The 11,378-nt window shown below is 42.3% G+C and overlaps 1 protein-coding gene across 2 annotated transcripts in view; it reads right to left on the reverse strand.

Annotated features, from left to right (window-relative positions):
- CRYBG2 (crystallin beta-gamma domain containing 2) overlaps window positions 1-11,378 on the reverse strand; it is a 190,104-nt gene that overhangs the window by 72,290 nt on the left and 106,436 nt on the right. For both annotated transcript variants that reach the window (XM_073563719.1, XM_073563710.1), the window contains exon 5: window positions 5,936-5,983. In XM_073563719.1, coding sequence (XP_073419820.1) covers window positions 5,936-5,983 — 48 coding nt within the window. The remainder of the gene's footprint in view (window positions 1-5,935; window positions 5,984-11,378) is intronic.

Raw genomic sequence — 11,378 nt, forward strand, 5'->3', positions numbered from 1 at the left:
AGCAAACACTGGTGGTAAGTGTGCTCCTCTGTGGAGCTGAAGAACCACCGAAGATGGGAGATGAGGGGGAGTTAATGAGTGGAGATGGGGGGGATTTGTAGAGGGGATGGCGGTTAATGTGTGGGGGTATTTAGAGTGGGGATGGGGGTTAATGAGTGGGGATGGGGGTTAATGTATGTGGGGGTTAATGAGTGGGGATGCCATGGTGTTAATGTGTGGGGGGATTTGGAGTGGAGATGGGGGTTATTTAATGTGATGGGGGTTAATGAGTGGGGATTGGGTTAATGTGTGCGGGGGTTAATGAATGGGGATAGGGATTAATGTGTGGGGGCGTTAATGAGTGGGGATGGGGGTTAATGTCTGTGGGGGTTAATGAATGGGGATGGGGGTTAATGTGTGGGGGTATTTGGAGTGGGGATGGGGGTTAATGAGTGGGGATGGGGGTTAATGTGTGTGGGGGTTAATGAGTGGGGATGCCATGGTGTTAATGTGTGGGGGGATTTGGAGTGGAGATGGGGGTTATTTAATGTGATGGGGGTTAATGAGTGGGGATGGGGGTTAATGTGTGTGGGGGTTAATGAATGGGGATGGGGGTTAATGTGTGGGGGTATTTGGAGTGCAGATGGTTATTTAATGTGTGGGGGGATTTGGAGTGGTGATGGGGTTAATGAGTGGGGATTGGGTTAATGTGTGCGGGGGTTAATGAATGGGGATGGGGGTTAATGTATGGGGGCGTTAATGAGTGGGGTTGGGGTTAATGTGTGGGGGTATTTGGAGTGCTGATGGGGGTTAATGAGTGGGGATTGGGTTAATGTGTGGGGGGATTTGGAGTGGGGATGGGGGGTTATTTAATGTGTGGGGGGATTTGGAATGGGGATGGGGGATTTAATGTGTGGGGAGATTTGAGGACACAAAATAAAGAGTATGTATGAGGAAACAGTATGGGGGATTGGTGCAGACAGTATGTGGAGCGAATGGGTTAATGTATGTGTGCAGACACAGTATGGGGAGTCGGGGGTATGTGTGAGCAGACAGTATAGAGAGTGAGGGGGTAAATATATGAGGAGACAGTATGGTGAACAGGTGGGATGATAGAGGAGACCGTATGAGGAGGGAGGGGGAATAGTGTGAGGTGACAGTATATTGCAGATATTTTTATTTAGGGGCATTATAATGACACTTCTATCTTTAAGGACGTCGTGTGGAGATTTTCTGCAGAAGACCGGAGAAGATGGACGTCTACAGAGACGAGATGTGGATGAGAAAACTCATCATGGGGTCTAGAAGAAAAGGTGACTGACTGCAGAGACGACGTCATCTATAAGGTACCTGGATGTAAATTTTATTTGTGATACTGACTAATTCTCATGTTTTTATTTGTTAGGAACATTAAAGGGTTTGTCCAGGTTTGTGCTGAGTCTGCTGTCATTCTATGTGACTGCAGACGTCTGAATTCTCACAGTTCCCACTGAACGCTGTCAGGATTCTCTCGTGCCGGAAATTTACATACATGCGGTCACATGCTGACTAGACATGTGTGGCCTCACTCAATGAAAATGAACGGAGCGAGGCCGGGCACATCTAGTCGGAATGTGGCCAGAAGTATATAAATCACATACTTGTGCTGACATGACGGTACATCAGCAAGGGAGAATCCTAAAAGTGTGCAGTGCATTCGTTGTGAGAATTCAGAAGCTGCAATGTCAGGATTCAGCTCTGCAGGTTCCAGTAGTCATCACACGGACACTTCACTCATATGCGATTTTCTTAGTTATGGTCCTGTGACAACGAGCTTCTCTTCCTGCTTCTCTCAGTTTTTTACTGAACATTGAGAGCATTAGGAGGAGCAGCTCGTGGGTACATAGCTAAGTGTGCAAGTCGCATATGTACTTGGGGGGGGGGCGCCGAACCAAATTCTTGCCCCGGGTGCCAGAAAGCCTAGATACGCCTCTGGGTGCAGCGATCCTAGCTATACCTGTTCCTTTTTAGGCTTTCAGGAAGCTGTATTTTGTTTTTAGTTTCACAGAGTCATATCTTTTTTTTTTTTTACTTGAGTTGACATAAGGGTTTGATTTTTACAATGCTATTAGATGATGGTGCACATCATTTAAAGGGGATGGCCTGTATCATAGATCTTTACACCCTAGGCTCAGGAAAACAGAAAAATAATAAGCTAAGATTTTACTCACCCTAACGAGGTCCACTTCTAACTCAGTAGCTGTTGCTCCTGCTTTTATTGATTGGCTGTAGTGGTCACTTAATGTCTTCAGCGCTGCAATCAATCACTGAACTTAGCGGCTTGTGACATCTAGACGAAATGCTGAATTCAGTGATTGACAAAAGCGCTGCAGCAGACCAACAAAGGCCATAGAGTTAGTAATAGGTCAGTTAGCTTTTTTGTGGGTTTTTTTGTGTCCCTGAGCCTCTGAAGCAATCTTTGAAGGAGTAAAGCCCCTTCAAGCTGCAGTCACACTAGCGTATAAAAAAAAGTCCGATGTTGATTCAGAAAAGTAGAACAAGTGTAATGTGAGTACAATGAGATTACAAAGAGATTTTTCTCATCTAGCAACCGTATGACATGCGTGTGCAATCTGTATGCAATGCATTTTTAACATAATCTTTTACATACTGTAATCTCTATGGAATTTAATGCTAGTTTTGTAACTAATAAAGCAATCTTATATACAGAGATAGATAGCCGTCAAATATTTAATAAGCGTATAAGCATGAGCAGGTGTTATTATGCTGGGAACGGGCCAATAACCATGGAGTTTGCCAGCCTATTAATATCAGCTTACAGCTGTCTGCTTAGCCTTTACTGGTTATTAAAGAGGGGGGACCCTAAAAATAATGATGTGTGGTTCCCCCCTATTTTAATAATCAGCAAAAGCTAAACATAGAGCTGTTGGCTGATATTAATAGACATTGGGAAGGTCCATGGATATTGGCCCCTTTCCAGCCTAATAAGGCGAGCCCTCAGCTGCCTAAGAAATGGCACATCCATTAGATGGAGCAATGGTTTATGGGTTGATGCCAGCTGTGTAATATCCGCTGACATCAAGCCCAGGGGTTTAGTAATGGAGAGGCATCTGTCAGACACCCCCATGATTAAGCCCGTAGTCAAAAGAAATAAACACACATGCACACAAAAGTCCTTTATTTGTAAAAAGCATTCACAACAAATTCCTTCTTTTATCCATTCTTTTATCTTTTATCCATTTATTCAGGACCCGTTGAAGCACAAGTGCGTGAAACGGCCGTCGTCCACTCTCTGTACGTTTCTCCCGTGCCAATGCCTTTTAATCAATAAAGAATTTTCACGACAGAACGGTGAGTGCCATCACTTTTTTTCTCTTTTGTACATAATCAGATTACATGTTTGCTTTTCTGGATTGAGCACCCGTTCGGACGGTAGCCTGGCGGTCGGTCCAGGTGTGTGATTTTGGACTTGAATAGCAGTCATGGAACTGCTTAAGGGTTAAGGAGCAGTGCCAAATCTTCTGTCTCTTCTATTTATTTATTTATCCATTTATTATCATAAAAAAATCCACAGGGTCCGCCATAATCTAAATGGAGGTCCCACGACAATCCCCGTCTTCTTTGTCCAGTCTATGGTGCCCCGTTCTAAGAACAAAGCGTAGCTGCAAAGCATAAAAACCCAGCTGCTGTGATGAGCAGTGACTTCAGTCAGGCCATCGCAGTTAACACCTGCAGAACTGCCCCAACCTTACTGATGTCACCACTTGCAGTGTGAGAACTTACTACCGGTTCTCACGCTGTGCAGTACATTTTGATGAGCAGTGATGTCAGTAAGGTTACAGCAGTTCACGGCAGTAACTGCAGCTCCATTCCATGGACCTTTTGTTATGTGAACAGGCTCCATTAACTAGACAAAGAAGACTGGGAACATTGTGGGACCTCTACTTGGATTACGGCGAATCCTGTGGTGGAAGTGCTTTTACAAAGAAAGGACTTTTGTGTGTGTTTCTTTCTTTTGACTATGGGGTTAGTAATGGGGGTGTCTGACAGATGTCTCTCCATTTATAACCCCTCGGCTTGATGTCAGCAGACATTACACACCTGACATCAACCCCATCACCATTACCACAATTTCCAATGCACCAGGGCAATGGGGAGAAATAAGGTGAAGCGCCATTTCTGTGGCAACTGAGGGCTGGAATTATTAGGCTTGGAAAGGGATAATATCCATGGATCTTCTCAGCCTATTAATATCAGACCGCAGCTGTCTGCTTAGACTTTGCTGATTATTAAAAATAGGGGGGGGGCATTTTGATGGAGGTAATTGTTTTTCCCCACAATAGTATATCACTAAAGCATAAATGCATATATACCTATTAGGTATGTGTCATGCTACAGCGCAGGCATCATTTTGATGAAAGTTCTTTTTTGTTGTAACCACACAATATGACATACAGTATGTAAAATAAGGGGCAGGTCAGTGAGGGATCGGTGACATGTCAGCAGGCTGCATTATGAATACCTAAGCAGAGCACCACATGAAGACTCCTCCACAGGCCGCCCTGGAGCACAAGAATCTCATTAACTGAAAACTGCAAATAAGGATTACACAACAACCACAAGATGGATTTCATCAACCAATATATTATTTTAATCAGTATAACTGCACCAACCAGACACTGTCTGTAGGTTACTCAGCACAATCCTGCTGTCAGATTCACTTTACCCTTGATCTGGGACTATTTTGTCCTCCCTGCCTATTGTCATTGTTTATTTTATGGTCTGTTAGTGTTTTTAATTTTTTTTTATTTAATTTTGTGATAAATTCACTATGAGAAGTGGCAATAGTGCTGGATCTAAAGGGCAGCGGGAGGGCAGGATAGGGCAGATGTTTTTAGCTAACAGGAAAAGGCATCTTTTGGTGGGATGGAGGATAAGAACAGGGTGTTGTGCTAGATACATAACGCAGTAAACTCCTTTATTCACTTCATGTCCATCAACACGATTCTCTGAAGATTCCCCCCAACAACCTGCTAGTGCGGACTAGAATGCAGAGCTGAGATAGCAGTACAGAAGATATTTCTCATAGCTTTGCTGCACTGACGTACACAGCTATCCATGCCGCCTTTACAGACAGCAATTTCAAGCTAGGGGGGTGCTTACAGCTCCATGTCTCCAGGAGCATGGTAGTGAAGAGATACAGTGCAAGGGGAATGGATGTGCTAAGCCTTTTAGATGCCTCCTTCCCCATCCTAGTAGCCAATATGCACTGCTCCAGCTGCTAGGACATTATTGTCACATTCTGTCTGCTACTTGGTTGGGTCCTTAGTTTTTTTTTCTACTCACTGGCTTGGAAGGCTCTGACCCCACCACCATATTCTGCAGTCCAGGCACAGGATGTTGGGGTTCATACTTCCTTACTGTGCAGTTCATTACGTTCATATGCATGATAATACTGATAATATGTGGGAATAACTGAAGGAGGTGGTGCTCATGGAGAGAGAAAACAGGCAACACCTAAGATGTGGGAAGACATGCACCTGTGAAGAATTTCTAATAAAGGAGGCAAAATTTAGGGAAGGAGCCCAACAGAGAATAGATGGTGTTCTGATGCCCCAGTGTAAGCCTGCTCAGCTCCTGCTTTCCACGTCTCTGAGCAGACTGTATAACAAGCAGTGAGGGAGCCAAAATTCAGTCACGTTGCGCTCACCTTTTTTCCCATCTCGTCTCATGAACTGAGGGCTGCTTAATCCGGGCATGTGTTTGTGCTGTATGTTGAGAAGAGAGAGATGGTCGTAGTCCGCCCCCCCGAAGGATCCACCGGTTCCTCGGTGGGCCAGTTCGAGACAATCCCTTTAACTATTACAGACATACTTTTTGCTTGTGTGAAAATTTGCTCAAATATGTTTTTGCAGTGAAGCATGATAATCCTATATTATTCGCGGTATATTCTTACCTTTCCTGGTCTTGGATTCAACTTGCCATGACTCTTCTCTGGGTGATGCTGAAAGACAGTACAGTATTTACAGTTGCTATGCTACATACTAATCCACCAAATCTAAATCAGATAATGATAAAGTAGTATTTTATACATACTGACACATATAATATCTAGAATGTAGTCAAGTAACCTCTTTAGGACCCGGCCTATTTGTGTCGTCATGACCCAAATTTCTTTTGGAGAAAAAATTAAGCGAATATGTTTTGTGTCTCTGTATGAAAAATCATGATAAATTGGAAAAGAAAAAAAAAAATTGTTGTTTTTATTACTACTTTTAATTGCTATATGTCAAAGGGCATTTGCAATTAGGATCAACCTTCCTAAACTGTCTATATGGGCATTTATGTCATAGAAAGTTGGGTAAAATGATACCATGATATCTGCAATCCAATATCTTATTCCATAGAAATCCATGCTTTTCTTACATGTAAATGAGCTCTTCAGGGCTTTGGGACAAACTCAGATCTCTATGAGAATGAATTTCCAGAGCCTATTTCAAATAAATAATTCCTCTCAGGGAATTTATGTATAGGTGTAGTGACAGTTTTGACTTCATGGGTGTTTTACGGAAACAAGCAGCTGTGAATGTTGCGGAGAGAAAATTGCAAATCTTCCACTGTAGTGGCGATACATTATAGAGCCCATATATTATGCCCAGATCATGCTTCTGGAGACATGCACTCCTTGTTATATATTGTAGCGACAATATATAACAAGGAGTGGATTTACCAGTGCTATATTTTGGAGACATGCACCCCATAAATTAAGTGGACTCTCATCGTTACAGTACTGACACACATGTGGAAACTAAATGTGGTTTACGCACACTGTGGGGCTCAGAAGGGAGAGGGGAACTTAGATTTGTGGCACAGATTTTGCTGGATTTCTTTCTTTTTTGGGGGGTGAGGGGACAAAGCACTTTTCCAGAGTCTTTGTGTTACCAGTAACTTGGAAGCTACTATATTTCCATTAACCGATGATGGACCTGAGTGGGGGAATTGCTTGTGTATATACAATGTACATATATTCAAACATACACTACCGTTCAAAATTTTAGGGTCACTTAGAAAGTTCCTTATTTTTGAATGAAAATCACAGTTTTTTCCAATGAAGCTAACATTAAATGATTCAGAAATATACTCTGTACATTGTTAATGGTGTAAATGACTATTCTAGCTGCAAACGTCTGGTTTGTAATGCAAGATGTTCATAGGTGCATAGAGCCCCATTTCCAACAACCATCACTCCAGTGTTCTTATGGTACTTTGTGTTTGCTAACTGTGTAAAAAGGCTTATGGATGGTTAGAATACCCTTGAAAACCCTTGTAAAAGTATGTTAGCACAACTGAAAACAGTTTGGCTGATTAGAGAAGCTGTAAACCGGACCTTCCTTTCAGCTAGTTGAGAATCTAGAGCATTACATTTGTTGGTTCCATTAAACTCTCATAATGGCCAGAAAAAAAAGAACTTTCATGTGAAACTCGACAGTCTATTCTTGTTCTTAGAAATGAAGGCTATTCTATGCAAGAAATTGCCAAGAAACTGAAGATTTCCTACAACGGTGTGTACTACTCCCTTCAGAGGAGAGCACAAACAGGCTCTAACCAGAGTACAAAGAGAAGTGGGAGGCCCCACTGCACAACTGAGCAACAAGACAAGTACATTAGAGTCTGCAGTTTGAGAAATCGACGCCTCACAGGTCCTCAACTGGCAGCTTCATTAAATAGTACACACAAAACGCCAGTGTCAACGTCTACAGTGAAAAGGCTGGGCAGAGTGGCAAAGAAAAAGCCATATCTGAGACTGGCTAATTAAAAGAAATGACTAATATGGGCAAAAGATGTTGATAAGCCCCGACAGGCGGCGGCCGCATCTTATAGCGGCAAAACGAGATGACAGGTTCCCTTTAACTGTTCACAATAACAGTAATTTTGTCCAGGGGTGCACAAACTTTTACATGCCACTGTATATGGAGGCTATGTGGTGACTAATAACGTAAATAGGAGGCGCTGTGGGACTCACACTTTATACAGTTGTGCTCAAAAGTTTACATACCCTGACAGAATTTCTGCTTTCTTGGCCTTTTTTCAGAGAATATGAATGATAACACCAAACCTTTTTCTCCACTCATAGTGGTTAGTGGATGAGTGAATCCATTTATTGCTTCACTGAGGCTATTCATTTCAGTGATTTGAAATCCAGAAGTTTGCTTCAGCACACTGTGCTGAGAGGGGTTATTTTTCCATTTTGTTTAAGGGCTGGGTTTTTGTGGACAACCATAGAGCAGGTGGGAGGTTGTCTACCTTATCTTCATCTCATGGTGTACTCTGGGGTTTAAATAGTTGGCCGCCTGAGGCATTTAGTGTTCAGTGTGTTTGGAGAGGCTAACGCAAGAGAAGAGTTTGTGTTTGTGCTAACCTAGGGGGATGTCAGGATATTTAATTCTGCTCAATACTAAATGATATAATTAATATTAATATACAAAATATTTAATATGTTAATATTAACTTTGAGCAGAATTAATTTCAGCCTATTGGTTCAGCCCTCCACAACAGTCACGGTCTCTCATGTGGCCACCTGGAAAAATTAATGAATTGCCTACCCTTTGGCTAAGGAGATTAAAGCCCAGCCCTAACTGACCTAAAATCCAACACCAATATTATCTGACATTAACACCCGCTAACAGGAACACAATTTATGCCCATAGCTATTCCTTATCTACAGTGAAGAAAATAAATATTTGAAACACTGCCGATTTTGCAAGTTTTCCCATCTACAAAGCATGGAGAGGGCTGTAATTTTTATCTTAGGTACACTTCAACTGTGAAAGACAGAATCTAAAGAAAATCCAGAAAATCACATTTTATGATTTTTACATAATTAATTTGCATTTTATTGCATGAAATAAGTATTTGATACAATAGAAAAACAGAACTTAATATTTGGTACAGAAACCTTTGTTTGCAATTACAAAGGTCAGATGTTTCCTGTAGTTCTTGACCAAGTTTGCACACACTGAAGTACTCCTCCATACAGATCTTCTTCAGATATTTCAAGTTTCAAGGCTGTTGCTGGGCAACATTGAGTTTCAGATCCCTCCAAAGATTTTCTATTGGATTCGGATCTGGAGACTGGCTAGGCCATTTCAATACCTTGAAATATTTCTTATGGAGCCACTCCTTAGATGCCCTGGCTGTGTGTTTCGTGTCAATGTAATGCTAGAAGACCCAGACATGACCCATCTTCAATGCTCTTACTGAGGGAAGGAGGTTGTTGGCCAAAATCTCGCGATACATGATTCCATCCATCATCTGTTCAATACTGTACAGTCGTCCTGTCCCCTTTGCAGAAAAGCACCCCCAAAGTATGATGTTTCCACCACCATGCTTCATGGTTGGGACAGTGATCTTGGGGTTGTACTAAGCCTCCTTCTTCTTCCAAACATGGCGAGTAGAGTTGATACTATTTTGGTCCCATATGACCACATGACCTTCTACCATGCCTTGTCTGTATCATCCAGATGGACATTGGTGAACTTAAAAAGGACCTGGACATGTACTGGAATGAACATGGGCACCTTGAGCTTCTTGCAGGATTTTAACCCATGAAGGCACAGTGTGTTATTAATGGTAATGTTTGAGATTGTGGTCCCAACTCTCTTCAGGACATTGACCAGGTCCTTCCATGTAGTTCAGAGCTGCTTCCTGACCTTTCTCAGAATCATCTTTACCTCACAAGGTGAAATCTTGCATGGATCCCTAGAGCAAGGAAGATTGACAATCCTCTTGTGTTTCTTCCATTTTGTAATAATTGCACCAATAGTTGTTGCCTTCTCACCATGTTGCTTGCCTATTGTCCTGTAACCCATCCCAGCCTTGTTCCTGGTCTCCTTAACAGCTCTATGGTTTTGGCCATGGTGGAGATGTTGCAGTGTGAGTGTGTGGACAGATGTCTTTTATACAGGTAACAAGTTCAAACAGATGCAATTAATACAGGTAATAAGTGCAGAGTAGGAGGGTTTCTTAGATAAACTAACAGATCTGTGAGAGACAGAATTCTTTCTGGTTGGTAGGTGATCAAATACTTATTTCATGCAATTATTGCAATTTAATTTGCTTAAAAATCATGAAATGTGATTTTCTAGTTTTTCTTTTTAGATACCGTCTTACACAGTTGGAAGTGTACCTTATAAAATACTGTATATAATATGATATAAATTAGACCTCTCCATTCTTTGTAGGTGGGAAAACTTGCAAAATCGGCAGTGTATCAAATCCTTATTTTCCCTACTGTAACTTCCCACTATTTAATGCTAATCAATTTATTTTTTTATTTTTTACGTTTGCATAAAAAATGAAAAGGAAAAGAAAGCAAAGGCAGGCGACAGGAAGTTTGGGGGTACTGGAAGAATCAAATGGGCAATGGGAGAATCAGGAAAGGCCCTTAAGGAGTTAAATTTCTTTTTTAACTTTCTGACAGTGAGAAGAAGCAACACACCTCTGATCTCCTTAACAGCATTGACAAGAGTGAGATCATAGCTGGGAAAAGCATTTTCTCAGGTCATTATGATGATTAGCACTATGATTGGTCAATCATCTTGTAACTGAGTATTCATTGCAATCAGTAGGTGGGAGAGCTGCAATTGGTTCGGTAGCTGAGCTCCATGCCAGACACCTGTCTGGGATAGCCGTTGGCACTAAGCTGTTAAAGTTTGAGGCCAAGGCAAAAAAGCACTCTAAGATGAAGGAACTAGCACCTGGCCATGACATACATTTATCTCACAGGTCAAGGGGTAATTAATTACACACCCAGGCGGGTGGTCATGAAAAACCAATGTATGCGATTTTCATACTAATAGTCACATATCGACTATACTGATTTGGCTTTTCTCAATGCTGTTCAATGGAGAGGAGTCAGATAAGTCTACATCGCTTGTGACCGTAAGTATTCAAATGCATGAATGTCAACATGTGAATGCTTGCTCACTCACTTGCTCTTGGAATAGTAGGGAATCAGGGGCTTATCTACAGCATTACAGAATGCAGTAGATAAGCCCCCGATGTAACTTGAAAGATAAGAAAAATGAGTTTTATTATACTCACCGGCAGGGGGCGATCCGGTCTTGGTCTGATGGGTGTTGCGGTCCAGCGCCTCCCATCTTCTAATGGTGACGTCCTCTTCTTTGCTGCCTGTTGTGGCTCCTGCACAGGCGCACTGCTCTGCCCTGATTAGGGCAGAGCAGAATACTGCAGTGCGCAGGCGCTGGACCTTTCCCGTCACCTGCGCACTGCAGTACTCTGCTGTGCCCTCAACAGGGCAGAGCAATGGACCTGCGCAGGAGCCACGACAGGAAGCAAAGAAGAGGACGTCACTGTTAGAAGATGGGAGGCGCTGGACC

Source organism: Dendrobates tinctorius, unplaced genomic scaffold (assembly GCF_039654945.1).
Source record: "Dendrobates tinctorius isolate UK_male_01 unplaced genomic scaffold, ASM3965494v1 ptg000015l, whole genome shotgun sequence".
Taxonomy (NCBI): Eukaryota; Metazoa; Chordata; class Amphibia; order Anura; family Dendrobatidae; genus Dendrobates; species Dendrobates tinctorius.